Here is a 21234-nt window from a genome sequence, read left to right as displayed (position 1 = left end):
GTCTCACACAGTAACCCTGACAGTCTGTGACTATAGAGAAGTCTCACACAGTAACCTGACAGTCTGTGACTATAGAGAACGTCTCACACAGTAACCCTGACAGTCTGTACTATAGAGAACATCTCACACAGTAACCCATGACAGTCTGTGACTATAGAGAACATCTCACACAGTAACCCTGACAGTCTGTGACTATAGAGAACGTCTCACACAGTAAGCTGACAGTCTGTAACTATAGAGAACGTCTCACACAGTAACCCTGACAGTCTGTGACTACTAGAGAGCGTCTCACACAGTAACCCTGACAGTCTGTGACTATAGAGAACGTCTCACACAGTAACCCTGACCAGTCTGACTATAGAGAACGTCTCCACACAGTAACCTGACAGTCTGTGACTATAGAGAACGTCCTCACACCAGTAACCCTGACAGTCTTGTAACTATAGAGAACATCTCACACCAGTAACCCTGACAGTCTGTGACTATAGCGAAAGTCTTCACACAGTAACCCTCGACAGTCTGTAACTATAGAGAACGTCTCACACAGTACCCCTGACAGTCTGTGACTATAGAGAACGTCTCCACACAGTAACCTGACAGTCTGTGGACTATAGAGAACGTCTCACACAGTAACCCTGACAGTCTGTAACTATAGAGAACGTCTCTCACACATTAACCCTGACAGTCTGTGACTATAGAGAACGTCTCACACAGTAACCCTGACAGTCTGTAACTATAGAGAAGTCTCACACAGTAACCCTGACAGTCTGTGACTATAGAGAACGTCTCAACAGTAACCCTGACGTCTGTGACTATAGCGAACGTCTCACCACAGTATCCCTGACAGTCTGTGACTATAGAGAACGTCTCACACAGTAACCTGCAGTCTGTGACTATAGAGAACGTCCTCACAACAGTAACCCCTGACAGTCTGTAACTATAGAGAGCGTTCTCACACAGTAAACCCTGACAGTCTGTGACTATAGAGATCGTCTCACACAGTAACCCTGACCAGTCTGTGACTATAGAAGAGCGTCTCACACAAGTAACCCTGATACTCTGTGACTATGAGAGAACGTCTCACACAGTAACCCTGACAGTTGACTATAGAGAACGTCTCACACAGTAACCCTGACAGTCTGTAACTATAGAGCGCGTCTCAACAGTAACCCTGACAGTCTGTGACTATAGAGAACGTCTCACACAGTAACCCTGACCAGTCTGTAACTCTAGAGAACGTCTCACACAGTAACCCTGACAGTCTGTAACTATAGAGAACGTCTCATACAGTAACCCTGACAGTCTGTGACTATAGAGAACGTCTCACACAGTAACCCCTGACAGTCTGTAACTATAGAGAACGTCTCACACAGTAACCCTGACAGTCTGTGACTATAGAGAACGTCTCACACAGTAACCCTGACAGTCTGTAACTATAGAGAGCGTCTCACACAGTAACCCTGACAGTCTGTGACTATAGAGAACGTCTCACACAGTAACCCTGACAGTCTGTGACTATAGAGAACGTCTCACACAGTAACCCTGACAGTCTGTGACTATAGAGAACGTCTCACACAGTAACCCTGACAGTCTGTGACTATAGAGAACGTCCTCAAACAGTAACCCTGACAGTCTGTGACATATAGAGACCGTCTCACACAGTAACCCTGACAGTCTGTGACTATAGAGAACTTCTCACACAGTAACCCTGACAGTCTGTGACTATAGAGAACGTCTCACACAGTAACCCTGACAGTCTGTGACTATAGAGAACGTCTCACACAGTAACCCTGACAGTCTGTGACTATAGAGAACGTCTCACACAGTAACCCTGACAGTCTGTGACTATAGAGAACATCTCACACAGTAACCCCTGACAGTCTGTGACTATAGAGAACGTCTCACACAGTAACCCTGACAGTCTGTAACTATAGAGAACGTCTCACACAGTAACACTGACAGTCTGTGACTATAGAGAGCGTCTCACACAGTAACCCTGACAGTCTGTGACTATAGAGAGCGTCTCACACAGTAACCCTGACCAGTCTGTGACTATAGAGAACGTCCTCACACAGTAACCCTGACAGTCTGTGACTATAGAGAACTTCTCACACAGTAACCCTGACAGTCTGTGACTATAGAGAACGTCTCACACAGTAACCCTGACAGTCTGTAACTATAGAGAACGTCTCACACAGTAACCCTGACAGTCTGTGACTATAGAGAGCGTCTCACACAGTAACCCCTGACAGTCTGTGACTATAGAGAACGTCCTCACACAGTAACCTTGACAGTCTGTGACTATAGAGAGCGTCTCACACAGTAACACCTGATACTCATGTGACTATAGAGAACACCTCACACAGTAAACCCTGACAGTCTGTAACGATAGAGAACGTCTCACACAGTAACCCTGACAGTCCTGTGACTATAGAGAAACACTCACACAGTAACCCTGACAGTCTGTAACGATAGAGAACGTCTCACACCAGTAACCCTGACAGTCTGACTATAGAGAACAGTCTCACACAGTAACCCTGACAGTCTGTAACTATAGAGAACGTCTCACACAGTAACCCTGACAGTCTGTGACTATAGAGAACGTCTCACACAGTAACCCTGACAGTCTGTGACTATAGAGAGCGTCTCACACAGTAACCCTGACAGTCTGTGACTATAGAGAGCGTCTCACACAGTAACCCTGACAGTCTGTGACTATAGAGAACGTCTCACACAGTAACCCTGACAGTCCTGTGACTATAGAGAGCGTCTCACACAGTAACCCTGACAGTCTGTGACTATAGAGAACGTCTCACACAGTAACCCCTGACAGTCTGTAACTATAGAGAACGTCTCACACAGTAACCCTGACAGTCTGTGACTATAGAGAACGTCTCACACAGTAACCCTGACAGTCTGTGACTATAGAGAACGTCTCACACAGTAACCCTGACAGTCTGTGACTATAGAGAACGTCTCACACAGTAACCCTGATACTCTGTGACTATAGAGAACGTCTCACACAGTAACCCTGACAGTCTGTGACTATAGAGAACGTCTCACACAGTAACCCTGACAGTCTGTAACTATAGAGAACGTCTCACACAGTAACCCTGACAGTCTGTGACTATAGAGAACGTCTCACACAGTAACCCTGACAGTCTGTGACTATAGAGAACGTCTCACACAGTAACCCTGACAGTCTGTGACTATAGAGAACGTCTCACACAGTAACCCTGACAGTCTGTGACTATAGAGAACGTCTCACACAGTAACCCTGACAGTCTGTGACTATAGAGAACGTCTCACACAGTAACCCTGACAGTCTGTGACTATAGAGAACGTATCACACAGTAACCCTGACAGTCTGTGACTATAGAGAACATCTCACACAGTAACCCTGACAGTCTGTGACTATAGAGAACGTCTCACACAGTAACCCTGACAGTCTGTGACTATAGAGAACGTCTCACACAGTAACCCTGACAGTCTGTGACTATAGAGAACGTCTCACACAGTAACCCTGACAGTCTGTGACTATAGAGAACGTCTCACACAGTAACCCTGACAGTCTGTGACTATAGAGAACATCTCACACAGTAACCCTGACAGTCTGTGACAATAGAGAACGTCTCACACAGTAACCCTGACAGTCTGTGACTATAGAGAACGTCTCACACAGTAACCCTGACAGTCTGTGACTATAGAGAACGTCTCACACAGTAACCCTGACAGTCTGTGACTATAGAGAACGTCTCACACAGTAACCCTGACAGTCTGTGACTATAGAGAACGTCTCACACAGTAACCCTGACAGTCTGTGACTATAGAGAACGTCTCACACAGTAACCCTGACAGTCTGTGACTATAGAGAACGTCTCACACAGTAACCCTGACAGTCTGTAACTATAGAGAACGTCTCACACAGTAAGCCTGACAGTCTGTTACTATAGAAACGTCTCACACAGTAACCCTGATACTCTGTGACTATAGAGAACGTCTCACACAGTAACCCTGACAGTCTGTGACTATAGAGAACATCTCACACAGTAACCCTGACAGTCTGTAACTATAGAGAACGTCTCACACAGTAACCCTGACAGTCTGTAACTATAGAGAACGTCTCACACAGTAACCCTGACAGTCTGTAACTATAGAGAACGTCTCACACAGTAACCCTGACAGTCTGTAACTATAGAGAACGTCTCACACAGTAACCCTGACAGTCTGTGACTATAGAGAACGTCTCACACAGTAACCCTGACAGTCTGTGACTATAGAGAACGTCTCACACAAAAACCCTCACAGTCTGTAACTATAGAGAACGTCTCACACAGTAACCCTGACAGTCTGTGACTATAGAGAACGTCTCACACAGTAACCCTGACAGTCTGTAACTATAGAGAACGTCTCACACAGTAACCCTGACAGTCTGTGACTATAGAGAACGTCTCACACAGTAACCCTGACAGTCTGTGACTATAGAGAACGTCTCACACAGTAACCCTGACAGTCTGTAACTATAGAGAACACCTCACACAGTAACCCTGACAGTCTGTGACTATAGAGAACGTCTCACACAGTAACCCTGACAGTCTGTGACTATAGAGAACGTCTCACACAGTAACCCTGACAGTCTGTGACTATAGAGAACGTCTCACACAGTAACCCTGACAGTCTGTGACTATAGAGAACGTCTCACACAGTAACCCTGACAGTCTGTGACTATAGAGAACGTCTCACACAGTAACCCTGACAGTCTGTGACTATAGAGAACATCTCACACAGTAACCCTGACAGTCTGTGACTATAGAGAACATCTCACACAGTAACCCTGACAGTCTGTGACTATAGAGAACGTCTCACACAGTAACCCTGACAGTCTGTGACTATAGAGAACGTCTCACACAGTAACCCTGACAGTCTGTGACTATAGAGAACGTCTCACACAGTAACCCTGACAGTCTGTGACTATAGAGAACGTCTCACACAGTAACCCTGACAGTCTGTGACTATAGAGAACGTCTCACACAGTAACCCTGACAGTCTGTGACTATAGAGAACGTCTCACACAGTAACCCTGACAGTCTGTAACTATAGAGAACATCTCACACAGTAACCCTGACAGTCTGTGACTATAGAGAACGTCTCACACAGTAACCCTGACAGTCTGTAACTATAGAGAACGTCTCACACAGTAACCCTGACAGTCTGTGACTATAGAGAACGTCTCACACAGTAACCCTGACAGTCTGTGACTATAGAGAACGTCTCACACAGTAACCCTGACAGTCTGTGACTATAGAGAACGTCTCACACAGTAACCCTGACAGTCTGTGACTATAGAGAACGTCTCACACAGTAACCCTGACAGTCTGTGACTATAGAGAACGTCTCACACAGTAACCCTGACAGTCTGTAACTATAGAGAACGTCTCACACATTAACCCTGACAGTCTGTGACTATAGAGAACGTCTCACACAGTAACCCTGATAGTCTGTAACTATAGAGAACGTCTCATACAGTAACCCGGACAGTCTGTGACTATAGAGAACGTCTCACACAGTAACCCTGACAGTCTGTGACTATAGAGAACGTCTCACACAGTAACCCTGACAGTCTGTGACTATAGAGAACGTCTCACACAGTATCCCTGACAGTCTGTGACTATAGAGAACGTCTCACACAGTAACCCTGACAGTCTGTGACTATAGAGAACGTCTCACACAGTAACCCTGACAGTCTGTAACTATAGAGAGCGTCTCACACAGTAACCCTGACAGTCTGTGACTATAGAGAACGTCTCACACAGTAACCCTGACAGTCTGTGACTATAGAGAGCGTCTCACACAGTAACCCTGATACTCTGTGACTATAGAGAACGTCTCACACAGTAACCCTGACAGTCTGACTATAGAGAACGTCTCACACAGTAACCCTGACAGTCTGTAACTATAGAGAGCGTCTCACACAGTAACCCTGACAGTCTGTGACTATAGAGAACGTCTCACACAGTAACCCTGACAGTCTGTAACTATAGAGAACGTCTCACACAGTAACCCTGACAGTCTGTAACTATAGAGAACGTCTCATACAGTAACCCTGACAGTCTGTGACTATAGAGAACGTCTCACACAGTAACCCTGACAGTCTGTAACTATAGAGAACGTCTCACACAGTAACCCTGACAGTCTGTGACTATAGAGAGCGTCTCACACAGTAACCCTGACAGTCTGTAACTATAGAGAGCGTCTCACACAGTAACCCTGACAGTCTGTGACTATAGAGAACGTCTCACACAGTAACCCTGACAGTCTGTGACTATAGAGAACGTCTCACACAGTAACCCTGACAGTCTGTGACTATAGAGAACGTCTCACACAGTAACCCTGACAGTCTGTGACTATAGAGAACGTCTCAAACAGTAACCCTGACAGTCTGTGACTATAGAGAACGTCTCACACAGTAACCCTGACAGTCTGTGACTATAGAGAACGTCTCACACAGTAACCCTGACAGTCTGTGACTATAGAGAACGTCTCACACAGTAACCCTGACAGTCTGTGACTATAGAGAACGTCTCACACAGTAACCCTGACAGTCTGTGACTATAGAGAACGTCTCACACAGTAACCCTGACAGTCTGTGACTATAGAGAACATCTCACACAGTAACCCTGACAGTCTGTGACTATAGAGAACGTCTCACACAGTAACCCTGACAGTCTGTAACTATAGAGAACGTCTCACACAGTAACACTGACAGTCTGTGACTATAGAGAACGTCTCACACAGTAACCCTGACAGTCTGTGACTATAGAGAGCGTCTCACACAGTAACCCTGACAGTCTGTGACTATAGAGAACGTCTCACACAGTAACCCTGACAGTCTGTGACTATAGAGAACGTCTCACACAGTAACCCTGACAGTCTGTGACTATAGAGAACGTCTCACACAGTAACCCTGACAGTCTGTAACTATAGAGAACGTCTCACACAGTAACCCTGACAGTCTGTGACTATAGAGAACGTCTCACACAGTAACCCTGACAGTCTGTGACTATAGAGAACGTCTCACACAGTAACCCTGACAGTCTGTGACTATAGAGAGCGTCTCACACAGTAACCCTGATACTCTGTGACTATAGAGAACACCTCACACAGTAACCCTGACAGTCTGTAACGATAGAGAACGTCTCACACAGTAACCCTGACAGTCTGTGACTATAGAGAACACCTCACACAGTAACCCTGACAGTCTGTAACGATAGAGAACGTCTCACACAGTAACCCTGACAGTCTGACTATAGAGAACGTCTCACACAGTAACCCTGACAGTCTGTAACTATAGAGAACGTCTCACACAGTAACCCTGACAGTCTGTGACTATAGAGAACGTCTCACACAGTAACCCTGACAGTCTGTGACTATAGAGAGCGTCTCACACAGTAACCCTGACAGTCTGTGACTATAGAGAGCGTCTCACACAGTAACCCTGACAGTCTGTGACTATAGAGAACATCTCACACAGTAACCCTGACAGTCTGTGACTATAGAGAGCGTCTCACACAGTAACCCTGACAGTCTGTGACTATAGAGAACGTCTCACACAGTAACCCTGACAGTCTGTAACTATAGAGAACGTCTCACACAGTAACCCTGACAGTCTGTGACTATAGAGAACGTCTCACACAGTAACCCTGACAGTCTGTGACTATAGAGAACGTCTCACACAGTAACCCTGACAGTCTGTGACTATAGAGAACGTCTCACACAGTAACCCTGATACTCTGTGACTATAGAGAACGTCTCACACAGTAACCCTGACAGTCTGTGACTATAGAGAACGTCTCACACAGTAACCCTGACAGTCTGTAACTATAGAGAACGTCTCACACAGTAACCCTGACAGTCTGTGACTATAGAGAACGTCTCACACAGTAACCCTGACAGTCTGTGACTATAGAGAACGTCTCACACTGTAACCCTGACAGTCTGTGACTATAGAGAACGTCTCACACTGTAACCCTGACAGTCTGTGACTATAGAGAACGTCTCACACAGTAACCCTGACAGTCTGTGACTATAGAGAACGTCTCACACAGTAACCCTGACAGTCTGTGACTATAGAGAACGTATCACACAGTAACCCTGACAGTCTGTGACTATAGAGAACATCTCACACAGTAACCCTGACAGTCTGTGACTATAGAGAACGTCTCACACAGTAACCCTGACAGTCTGTGACTATAGAGAACGTCTCACACAGTAACCCTGACAGTCTGTGACTATAGAGAACGTCTCACACAGTAACCCTGACAGTCTGTGACTATAGAGAACGTCTCACACAGTAACCCTGACAGTCTGTGACTATAGAGAACATCTCACACAGTAACCCTGACAGTCTGTGACTATAGAGAACGTCTCACACAGTAACCCTGACAGTCTGTGACTATAGAGAACGTCTCACACAGTAACCCTGACAGTCTGTGACTATAGAGAACGTCTCACACAGTAACCCTGACAGTCTGTGACTATAGAGAACGTCTCACACAGTAACCCTGACAGTCTGTGACTATAGAGAACGTCTCACACAGTAACCCTGACAGTCTGTGACTATAGAGAACGTCTCACACAGTAACCCTGACAGTCTGTGACTATAGAGAACGTCTCACACAGTAACCCTGACAGTCTGTAACTATAGAGAACGTCTCACACAGTAAGCCTGACAGTCTGTTACTATAGAAAACGTCTCACACAGTAACCCTGATACTCTGTGACTATAGAGAACGTCTCACACAGTAACCCTGACAGTCAGTGACTATAGAGAACATCTCACACAGTAACCCTGACAGTCTGTAACTATAGAGAACGTCTCACACAGTAACCCTGACAGTCTGTAACTATAGAGAACGTCTCACACAGTAACCCTGACAGTCTGTAACTATAGAGAACGTCTCACACAGTAACCCTGACAGTCTGTAACTATAGAGAACGTCTCACACAGTAACCCTGACAGTCTGTGACTATAGAGAACGTCTCACACAGTAACCCTGACAGTCTGTGACTATAGAGAACGTCTCACACAAAAACCCTCACAGTCTGTAACTATAGAGAACGTCTCACACAGTAACCCTGACAGTCTGTGACTATAGAGAACGTCTCACACAGTAACCCTGACAGTCTGTAACTATAGAGAACGTCTCACACAGTAACCCTGACAGTCTGTGACTATAGAGAACGTCTCACACAGTAACCCTGACAGTCTGTGACTATAGAGAACGTCTCACACAGTAACCCTGACAGTCTGTAACTATAGAGAACACCTCACACAGTAACCCTGACAGTCTGTGACTATAGAGAACGTCTCACACAGTAACCCTGACAGTCTGTGACTATAGAGAACGTCTCACACAGTAACCCTGACAGTCTGTGACTATAGAGAACGTCTCACACAGTAACCCTGACAGTCTGTGACTATAGAGAACGTCTCACACAGTAACCCTGACAGTCTGTGACTATAGAGAACGTCTCATACAGTAACCCTGACAGTCTGTGACTATAGAGAACATCTCACACAGTAACCCTGACAGTCTGTGACTATAGAGAACATCTCACACAGTAACCCTGACAGTCTGTGACTATAGAGAACGTCTCACACAGTAACCCTGACAGTCTGTAACTATAGAGAGCGTCTCACACAGTAACACTGACAGTCTGTGACTATAGAGAACGTCTCACACAGTAACCCTGACAGTCTGTGACTATAGAGAACGTCTCACACAGTAACCCTGACAGTCTGTGACTATAGAGAACGTCTCACACAGTAACCCTGACAGTCTGTGACTATAGAGAACGTCTCACACAGTAACCCTGACAGTCTGTGACTATAGAGAACGTCTCACACAGTAACCCTGACAGTCTGTGACTATAGAGAACGTCTCACACAGTAACCCTGACAGTCTGTGACTATAGAGAACATCTCACACAGTAACCCTGACAGTCTGTGACTATAGAGAACGTCTCACACAGTAACCCTGACAGTCTGTGACTATAGAGAACGTCTCACACAGTAACCCTGACAGTCTGTAACTATAGAGAACGTCTCACACAGTAACCCTGACAGTCTGTAACTATAGAGAACGTCTCACACAGTAACCCTGACAGTCTGTGACTATAGAGAACGTCTCACACAGTAACCCTGACAGTCTGTAACTATAGAGAACGTCTCACACAGTAACCCTGACAGTCTGTAACTATAGAGAACGTCTCACACAGTAACCCTGACAGTCTGTGACTATAGAGAACGTCTCACACAGTAACCCTGACAGTCTGTGACTATAGAGAACGTCTCACACAGTAACCCTGACAGTCTGTGACTATAGAGAACGTCTCACACAGTAACCCTGACAGTCTGTGACTATAGAGAACGTCTCACACAGTAACCCTGACAGTCTGTGACTATAGAGAACGTCTCACACAGTAACCCTGACAGTCTGTAACTATAGAGAACGTCTCACACAGTAACCCTGACAGTCTGTGACTATAGAGAACGTCTCACACAGTAACCCTGACAGTCTGTGACTATAGAGAACGTCTCACACAGTAACCCTGACAGTCTGTGACTATAGAGAACGTCTCACACAGTAACCCTGACAGTCTGTGACTATAGAGAACGTCTCACACAGTAACCCTGACAGTCTGTGACTATAGAGAACGTCTCACACAGTAACCCTGACAGTCTGTGACTATAGAGAACGTATCACACAGTAACCCTGACAGTCTGTGACTATAGAGAACGTCTCACACAGTAACCCTGACAGTCTGACTATAGAGAACGTCTCACACAGTAACCCTGACAGTCTGTGACTATAGAGAACGTCTCACACAGTAACCCTGACAGTCTGTGACTATAGAGAACGTCTCACACAGTAACCCTGACAGTCTGTGACTATAGAGAACGTCTCACACAGTAACCCTGACAGTCTGTAACTATAGAGAACGTCTCACACAGTAACCCTGACAGTCTGACTATAGAGAACGTCTCACACAGTAACCCTGACAGTCTGTGACTATAGAGAACGTCTCACACAGTAACCCTGACAGTCTGTGACTATAGAGAACGTCTCACACAGCAACCCTGACAGTCTGTGACTATAGAGAACGTCTCACACAGTAACCCTGACAATCTGTGACTATAGAGAACGTCTCACACAGTAACCCTGACAGTCTGTAACTATAGAGAACGTCTCACACAGTAACCCTGATACTCTGTGACTATAGAGAACGTCTCACACAGTAACCCTGACAGTCTGTGACTATAGATGTCATGAACCAAGCCTCCAGACGAAAAAGAAAAAAAAAGGTCTGGGAGGCATTCTGCTAAGAAGGGCTGTGTGGGGATTTGAACCTGTGGCTCTGTGGTTGCTATTTCTGTTTGCTTACATGTTGAGCCACAGCCAGTTCTAGCAATAGCATGGATCTTAAAAGATCTGATAAATAACTATTTGCCTTACTTGTTATTACACCTGTGCAACACACAGGTGTTCTCAATTCTGGAATTAATCAGAACCAACCCTGTGCAAAACCTCCCTATTTAAGGATGGCTTTTAGTCTGCATTTTTGTCTTCACATTGGATCTGTTTTGTCAAGTCAGAACCTGTTTCCTGTAGTTCTTTGGAGAAAGATTTTTTTTTGCCCCTGTTTACAAGGTATTACCAGGAGAAAGCCTTTACCTTTAAACCTGTTACCAATCTACAAGTTTGTTTCCTGCTTTATGCAATTCCTGCACTTGGCCATTGCCAGGAGAAAGTTTTCCTTTGCACCTGTTTACAAGGTATTACCAGGAGAAAGCCTTTACCTTTAAACCTGTTACCAATCTTCAAGTTTGTTTCCTGCCTTGTGCATTTCCTGCACTCAGCAATTACAAGGAGAGAGACTTTACCTTTAAACCTGTTACCAGTTTGCAAGTTGTTTCCTGCATTGTGCAATTCCTGCACTCAGCAATTTCAAGGAGAGAGACTTTACCTTTAAACCTGTTACCAGTTTGCAAGTTGTTTTCTGCCTTGTGCAAATCTTACATTTCAGTTATTACCAAGAGAAAGACTTTCCTTTTTGAATCTGCATCTCTGCTTACTAGTTTTCTTTATTTTCACTCCTGCTGTATGTGGTCTTAACATACCTGAGTAGCATATTTAAATATTCTGCAAGTATTTGCTTAAACAAAGTATTTTGTTGTTTAAATAAATTTGTTTTCATTTTCAATCAGTATGGCTTCTACTAATCTTCCTTTAAAGCAACTGTTCCAGACAATGAGGCTCTCACATGATATCCTGAGACAGAACATGACAATAGAGAATGTCTCTCACAGTAACCCTGACAGTCTGTGACTATAGAGAACACCTCACACAGTAACCCTGACAGTCTGTGACTATAGAGAACGTCTCACACAGTAACCCTGACAGTCTGTGACTATAGAGAACATCTCACACAGTAACCCTGACAGTCTGTGACTATAGAGAACGTCTCACACAGTAACCCTGACAGTCTGTGACTATAGAGAACGTCTCACACAGTAACCCTGACAGTCTGTGACTATAGAGAACGTCTCACACAGTAACCCTGACAGTCTGTGACTATAGAGAACGTCTCACACAGTAACCCTGACAGTCTGTGACTATAGAGAACATCTCACACAGTAACCCTGACAGTCTGTGACTATAGAGAATGTCTCACACAGTAACCCTGACAGTCTGTAACTATAGAGAACGTCTCTCACAGTAACCCTGACAGTCTGTGACTATAGAGAACGTCTCACACAGTAACCCTGACAGTCTGTGACTATAGAGAACGTCTCACACAGTAACCCTGACAGTCTGTGACTATAGAGAACGTCTCACACAGTAACCCTGACAGTCTGTGACTATAGAGAACGTCTCACACAGTAACCCTGACAGTCTGTGACTATAGAGAGCGTCTCACACAGTAACCCTGACAGTCTGTGACTATAGAGAGCGTCTCACACAGTAACCCTGACAGTCTGTGACTATAGAGAACGTCTCACACAGTAACCCTGATACTCTGTGACTATAGAGAACGTCTCACACAGTAACCCTGACAGTCTGTGACTATAGAGAACGTCTCACACAGTAACCCTGACAGTCTGTGACTATAGAGAACGTCTCACACAGTAACCCTGACAGTCTGTGACTATAGAGAGCGTCTCACACAGTAACCCTGACAGTCTGTGACTATAGAGAACGTCTCACACAGTAACCCTGATACTCTGTGACTATAGAGAACGTCTCACACAGTAACCCTGACAGTCTGTGACTATAGAGAACGTCTCACACAGTAACCCTGACAGTCTGTAACTATAGAGAACGTCTCATACAGTAACCCTGACAGTCTGTGACTATAGAGAACGTCTCACACAGTAACCCTGACAGTCTGTGACTATAGAGAACGTCTCACACAGTAACCCTGACAGTCTGTGACTATAGAGAACGTCTCACACAGTAACCCTGACAGTCTGTGACTATAGAGAACGTCTCACACAGTAACCCTGACAGTCTGTGACTATAGAGAACGTCTCACACAGTAACCCTGACAGTCTGTAACTATAGAGAACGTCTCACACAGTAACCCTGACAGTCTGTGACTATAGAGAACGTCTCACACAGTAACCCTGACAGTCTGTGACTATAGAGAACGTCTCACACAGTAACCCTGACAGTCTGTAACTATAGAGAACGTCTCACACAGTAACCCTGACAGTCTGTAACTATAGAGAGCGTCTCACACAGTAACCCTGACAGTCTGTGACTATAGAGAACGTCTCACACAGTAACCCTGACAGTCTGTGACTATAGAGAACGTCTCACACAGTAACCCTGACAGTCTGTGACTATAGAGAACGTCTCACACACTGTTACAGAAGCATTAGTTATTTTGTTGTGAAGAGCTTATTTCCCAGCAGCAATGCCTGAACCAGCAAGCCAGCGCCTAAGAAGGGCTCCAAGAAAACCGTAACAAGTATCATTTCATAAAGAGTTAACTCTTTTTTTTCAGCTTTTAGAAACTATTGTCTAATCACCTCTGGAGCCAGACTGCTAATTGATAAGATGAACTTGTAAACTTGTTATCTTAAGTACTGTAATCCTATTGTGGCCTGTCAAAGGACAGTGCTCTCTATCTAAATGTGTGATGGGGGATTTTGTGCTTCCCCCCCTCTCCCCCTGGGAGTGCCCTGTGTGCATGTAACCTTAATAAAAAGCAGGCTGGGCATCCCAGTCCTGAGTTCTTGTTTGACCCTCAATCGCAGCGTTGACTCGTTTTTGTGGGCAGAAGGGTATCCTAGCGGTACTGCAGCTAAGGGAGATTACTCTATATTTGCGAGACTCATATAGAATACTATGGAAAGCAGCTTCTCCCCTCTTTAGCAATAGGGATCCAGGCTACTAAGCGGTCCATCTCTCAGCGAGACTAAGGGTAACCGTAACATTTGTCGGCAGCGGCGGGATTTTCCTGGATTTCCTAGGAGAGGTACAGAACGGATGGAGAGCGCTTACGAAAAATTGAAGCGTACAACCCAAAAGGATTTACTTGAAAGCAGAGGGGGGTACGCCAGCAACCGGCCGAGGAGAGAGCTGATCGCAGAATTGACCGAACTGGATCAGAGCTTCACAATGGCGGAAACACCGACCACGATTAGTGACGAAAAAACCAGGATTGTTCGGGAAAGGCTCTCATTATACGGGCCGAACCCCTCCATGGAATTGGTACAGCAGTTGATGGCAGAGGCGGACGAGGATATACGAGAGACTCGAGCCCACGAACTCAACCTAGCGAATGCACACCGCAATGCTGAAGCCCCGCAGGTAATCATCCCTGTCGAAAATGCTGGGAGGCCCAAGATACCCTATGCGGCATTTCGACCCTTCCTAGAGAGCGAGACAGGGATTGATGAATATTTGGCGGACTTCGAAAGGCAATGTGCCCTGCACCAGATTCCCAACAGAGAGTGGCCCACGATATTGTCTGGGAAACTATCCGGGCGAGCCCTGGAAGCCTTTCGTACTCTGGGTGCTGAGGAAGTGACACAGTATGAGCTAGTTAAGGAGACACTGTTGCGACGGTACGCTGTAACTCCGGACACGTATCGCCGACAGTTTCGGGGCACGGAAAAGAAGCCTAACGATACCCATATGGAATGGGCGCACCGAATGCGGAGAGCGGCAAATCACTGGCTGAGCGGAAGTAAAGCGGTGACTGGGGAGGAAATTTTACAATTGTTTCTCTTAGAACATTTTTATAATGGCATGGAACAGCAAGGGAAGGAATGGCTGCGAGACAGGCGGCCTTCTACCTTAGAAGAAGCAGCCAAATTGGCCGATGAACATTATGACTCCCGTCTTCACGAACCCATGAACTACCGAGCTCCAGCACGGGTCGAACCCAGAGAGGTTTACCGTGCACCCCCTCGTACTGAATTCCGAGCCCCGGTGCCCACAAGGCCCGTCCGACACTCAGGACCACCCAATAACAGCTCTGAGCGTCCCAGACCGACTTGCCACCGATGCAAGCAACCAGGGCATTTCATGGCTAGCTGCCCCCTTAATACGCACCAGACACCCAGGAATTACAATTACCCCTCTGGGTCCTATCGTCCGGCCCGGGCCCTCTGTGTTAACCAAGAGGCCCCTATGGAGGGATATGTGGGGCCGCTTCACGAGGCAGACCCTGTATATGCTGCCTCAGATAACCGCCAGCACCATCGGCAGAGGGTATGGCTCGAGGGGCGATCTACCGAGGGATTGCGAGACACAGGGGCTACTATCACGCTGGTACAGAGTCATTTGGTGCCAGAGCACAAGCGATCCGGACAGACTGTGGCCGTTAGAGTGGCGGGGGGGGATGTGTACAAAATTCCTACAGCTAAAGTGCATCTTGATTGGGGAGCGGGAAAGGGGGCTGTGAACGTGGGCCTAATGGATAATTTACCTGCCGAAGTACTACTGGGCAACGATTTGGGCCCCATGACTTCTGCCTATGCTCCAGTATGCAACAACGAGGCGGACCCAGTGACTACACGGGCCCAAGCCCGGACGGAGCGAGAGCTCTCACCAGTGCGGGAGACACAGGTAAGACCTACCCCGACCTTGCCTGACAGGTTAGGCCCCATACCCTGGGACACCCCAGATGCTTTCGAGGCAGAGTCTAAGACTGACCCGACCTTACAAAAGTACCGGGAACGAGCAGAGACCGGAGGGGGGCGGGGCAGATAACGAAACATTCTTATGGGAAAAAGGGAAACTATACCGCTGGACAGAGAAAAGGGGACAGCGTAGGCGACAGCTGGTAGTGCCCCACAAATACCGTCAAGAAATCCTCAAAATAGGCCACGACATCCCCTTAGCAGGCCACCTAGCCGTTACCCGTACCCTACACCGCATTACTCACACGTTCTTTTGGCCAGGGGTGCACGCTGACGTTAGAACTTACTGTAACACCTGCGATGTGTGTCAACGAGTAGGAAGGCGAGGCGATCACCCTAAAGCCCAGCTAGTAAATATGCCCATTGTAGAGGAACCCTTCAGCCGGGTTGCTATTGACCTAGTGGGACCACTGGCTACCCCTAGTCCCTCCGGTAAGCGATACATTCTTACCGTAGTGGACTACGCTACCAGGTACCCAGAGGCTGTCGCCCTATCCAACATACAAGCGGATACGGTAGCGAATGCACTAGTACAGGTGTTCTCCCGGGTAGGATTTCCAAAAGAAATCCTATCCGACCGAGGCACCCAATTTACGGCTGAATTGACCCAACAACTCTGGCAGGTTTGCAAAATGAAGTCCCTCCTGAGCTCCCCATACCACCCCCAGACGAACGGGCTGTGTGAGAGGTTCAATGGGACCCTCAAGCAAATGCTCAAGACGTTCACTCAGGAATACCGAGACTGGGAACGCTTCCTGCCGCACCTCCTATTTGCTTATCGGGAGGTGCCCCAGGAAACGACAGGGTTCTCTCCCTTCGAGTTGCTCTACGGAAGAAAGGTACGGGGACCCCTAAACCTGATCCGGGAGCACTGGGAGGGAGAGATGGAGGCTGACGGTGTCCCCATTGTGCCATACGTGCTGGAACTCAGGGACCGAATGGAGCAATTAGCCAAATCCGTGCGGGCTAATCTCCAGTTGGCCCAGAGAAGACAGAAAGTATGGTACGATCGGGGGGCCCGAAAGAGAATCTTCACCATAGGACAAAAGGTGTTAGTACTTAAGCCGGTGAAGACAGACAAATTGCAGGCGTCCTGGCAGGGTCCCTACCAGATCGTAGAGAAAAGGGGAGACACCACTTATGTGATAGCTAGCTGCCACGACAACAATCTTAGAAAGACATTCCATGTAAACATGCTCAAGGAATATTTTGAGCGGCCAGAGAACGTGACGGCCGTATGTTGTTCCCCTCAGGAAGACCCCGACAGTTTACCCATTCCAGACCTATTAGAAAAGAGCCTCCCCACAGGTATAGTGGCGCAGGTTCAGATAGGGGACCGACTTAGCCCCACTGAAAGGGAGCAGCTCAACCAACTCCTCCAGTCTAAACACCTCACCTTCTCCCCGAAGCCAGGGTACACTACTTTAACCACCCACCAGGTAGATACTCCGGGACAAGCTCCCTTGCGCCAGGCTCCGTACCGAATCCCCGAAGCAGTTAGGACAGGAATGAAGAAGGAGATCGATGAGATGCTCCAGCTCAGGGTAATTGAGCCCTCCGATAGTCCCTGGGCCTCCCCAGTTGTCTTGGTGCCCAAGAAAGATGGGACCCACCCGGTTCTGCGTAGACTATCGGAGGCTCAATGAAAATACCGTGACGGACGCTTACCCTATGCCCAGGGTAGACGAGCTACTCGATCGTATAGCCAGGGGAAATTACCTGACCACTATTGACCTCTGCAAAGGTTACTGGCAGATTCCCCTGGCCCCGGAGGCTATCCCCAAGTCGGCATTCGTCACCCCATTCGGCTTATATCAGTTTAGGGTAATGCCGTTTGGGATGAAGAATGCCCCAGCTACATTCCAGCGCTTGGTGGATAGGCTCCTGGATGGCTTCCAGAGTTTTGCTTGCGCCTACCTGGACGACATAGCGATCCACAGTGAGTCCTGGGAGGACCACTTAGCTCATGTGGGAATGGTTCTGGATCAGATCCGGGCTGCTGGCCTGACTCTGAAGCCAGAAAAATGCCACTTTGGGATGGCCGAGGTACAGTACCTGGGTCACCGGGTGGGGTGTGGAAAGCAGCGACCAGAGCCGGCCAAAATAGAAGCTGTCGCCAATTGGCCCACCCCCATCACTAAGACTCAGGTCCTAGCCTTCCTGGGCACGGCAGGGTACTATAGACGGTTCGTACCAGACTACAGCACACTTGCCAAACCCCTGACTGACTTGACCAAGAAGAACTTACCTCGACAGGTCCTGTGGTCTCCCCACTGTGAAACGGCTTTCCAGGCTCTCAAAAATGCTCTAATTAACGCTCCTGTCTTGGCGGCCCCAGCCCTTAACAAACGTTTTATCGTCCATACAGATGCTTCCATGTTCGGGCTGGGAGCCGTCCTCAGCCAAGTAGGCGAAGATGGAGGGGAGCATCCAGTTGCCTACATCAGCCGGAAGCTCCTGCCCCGCGAAGTCAGCTATGCAGCGGTCGAAAAGGAGTGTTTGGCTTTGGTGTGGGCATTAAAGAAATTGACTCCCTATTTATATGGTCAGGAGTTCACTCTGGTCACCGACCATAACCCGTTGGTGTGGCTGAACCGGGTCTCTGGAGATAACGGCAGGCTATTACGTTGGAGCTTATCGTTGCAACCCTTCAATTTCACCATTACTTACAGACCTGGGAAACAGAATGGCAACGCCGACGGGTTGTCCAGACAAACCGACCTCAGCCCCGCATAATCAGCGGTCTGGACAGCCTTAGTCTGCCCCGAAAAGGGGTCAGACCGTGTCTGCCAGAGTGTTCCACAGAAAGGGAGCACTGTTACAGAAGCATTAGTTATTTTGTTGTGAAGAGCTTATTTCCCAGCAGCAATGCCTGAACCAGCAAGCCAGCGCCTAAGAAGGGCTCCAAGAAAACCGTAACAAGTATCATTTCATAAAGAGTTAACTCTTTTTTTTCAGCTTTTAGAAACTATTGTCTAATCACCTCTGGAGCCAGACTGCTAATTGATAAGATGAACTTGTAAACTTGTTATCTTAAGTACTGTAATCCTATTGTGGCCTGTCAAAGGACAGTGCTCTCTATCTAAATGTGTGATGGGGGATTTTGTGCTTCCCCCCCTCTCCCCCTGGGAGTGCCCTGTGTGCATGTAACCTTAATAAAAAGCAGGCTGGGCATCCCAGTCCTGAGTTCTTGTTTGACCCTCAATCGCAGCGTTGACTCGTTTTTGTGGGCAGAAGGGTATCCTAGCGGTACTGCAGCTAAGGGAGATTACTCTATATTTGCGAGACTCATATAGAATACTATGGAAAGCAGCTTCTCCCCTCTTTAGCAATAGGGATCCAGGCTACTAAGCGGTCCATCTCTCAGCGAGACTAAGGGTAACCGTAACACACAGTAACACTGACAGTCTGTGACTATAGAGAACGTCTCACACAGTAACCCTGACAGTCTGTGACTATAGAGAACGTCTCACACAGTAACCCTGACAGTCTGACTATAGAGAACGTCTCACACAGTAACCCTGACAGTCTGTGACTATAGAGAACATCTCACACAGTAACCCTGACAGTCTGTGACTATAGAGAACGTCTCACACAGTAACCCTGACAGTCTGTGACTATAGAGAACGTCTCACACAGTAACCCTGACAGTCTGTGACTATAGAGAACGTCTCACACAGTAACCCTGACAGTCTGTGACTATAGAGAACGTCTCACACAGTAACCCTGATACTCTGTGACTATAGAGAACGTCTCACACAGTAACCCTGACAGTCTGTGACTATAGAGAACATCTCACACAGTAAGCCTGACAGTCTGTAACTATAGAGAACGTCTCACACAGTAACCCTGACAGTCTGTAACTATAGAGAACGTCTCACACAGTAACCCTGACAGTCTGTGACTATAGAGAACGTCTCACACAGTTATGGACCTACAGATACCTCAGTATTGCACATCAGCCAATAATATTCACCTATGAGACGGGGCAGACAAACCTTCCTCTGAAAAGGCTTTATTTTCTCTCCCAGCTTTAGCCAGACCACCATCAGGTAATGTCCGGGCTTGGTGACTGTAAAGCCCAGGTCTTTTTCTGTCCCCTTGCTGGGTTTTTCAGCACAATTCTCAGGCCAGCAGGTTCCAGTGTCACTGACCCTGAGCTCAAGCAAGGTGCGGAAGGGCTCTGTGTTCCCAGACGAGTAAGACACATTCCCCATCACTGCTTTGATGCCTCTCCATGGCTGTGAATCCCGGATAGGGAAATTAAAGTTCCACGGGATGTATAAAGGCGAACCACTTGACATATACTGGCTATCTGGGCCAGACCGAAAACCTGAGAGGAAATAGAATGAGTAGAAAGACAGGATTATAAAATAGATATGCACAGCAAGAGAGAGACACACAGAGGAGAGAGGAGGAGAGAGAGGGAGAGAGAGAAAATAGAGAAAAAGAGAGAGAAAAAGAGAGAGAAAAAGAGAGAGAAAGAGAGAGAGAGATAGAAAGAGAGAGAGAAAGAGAGAGAGAGATAGAAAGAGAGAGAGAGAGCTAGAAAGAGAGAGATAAAGAGAGAGAGAGAGAGAGGAAAAGAAAGAGGAAAGAAAGTACTGATAAGACATCTTAAATAATCAGAGCTTTAGTGAATCGGACCCTGAGTGAGACATGAGAGAGAGACAGTGAAGTATCAGCAGCATCAGGACATGACAGACAATGACACAATAACAGATTTATTAAAAGCTGTTTGTGAAAAGAATATTACATGAAAAATACAACTCAAAACTTGTGCAATTCACAGAGGTTTGTACCAAACTCTTTGTAACTGCCGCAAGCTGCGTGTGACTTTCTATTATAACCAGTGTCTATCTTGTAACTGCCGCAAGCTGCTTGTGACTTTCTATTATAACCAGTGTCTATCTTGTAACTGCCGCAAGCTGCTTGTGACTTTCTATTATAACCAGTGTCTATCTTGTAACTGCCGCAAGCTGCTTGTGACTTTCTATTGTAACCAGTGTCTATCTTGT

The 21234-nt window shown here is 46.9% G+C and overlaps 1 protein-coding gene across 1 annotated transcript in view; it reads right to left on the bottom strand.

Moving 5' to 3' along the window:
* LOC128640345 (uncharacterized) overlaps window positions 1–20478 on the bottom strand; it is a 176093-nt gene extending 155615 nt beyond the window's left edge. Inside the window, exon 1 of the mRNA XM_053692842.1 lies at window positions 20193–20478. Within this exon, the coding sequence (XP_053548817.1) occupies window positions 20193–20433 (241 nt within the window). The 5' untranslated portion in view covers window positions 20434–20478. The remainder of the gene's footprint in view (window positions 1–20192) is intronic.
* Between the last annotated feature and the right edge of the window lie 756 nt (window positions 20479–21234).

This window comes from Bombina bombina, chromosome 9 (genome assembly GCF_027579735.1).
Source record: "Bombina bombina isolate aBomBom1 chromosome 9, aBomBom1.pri, whole genome shotgun sequence".
Taxonomy (NCBI): domain Eukaryota; kingdom Metazoa; phylum Chordata; class Amphibia; order Anura; family Bombinatoridae; genus Bombina; species Bombina bombina.
Note: the sequence above shows the minus strand (reverse complement) of the source record. Positions and strands in the feature narration are given on the sequence as shown.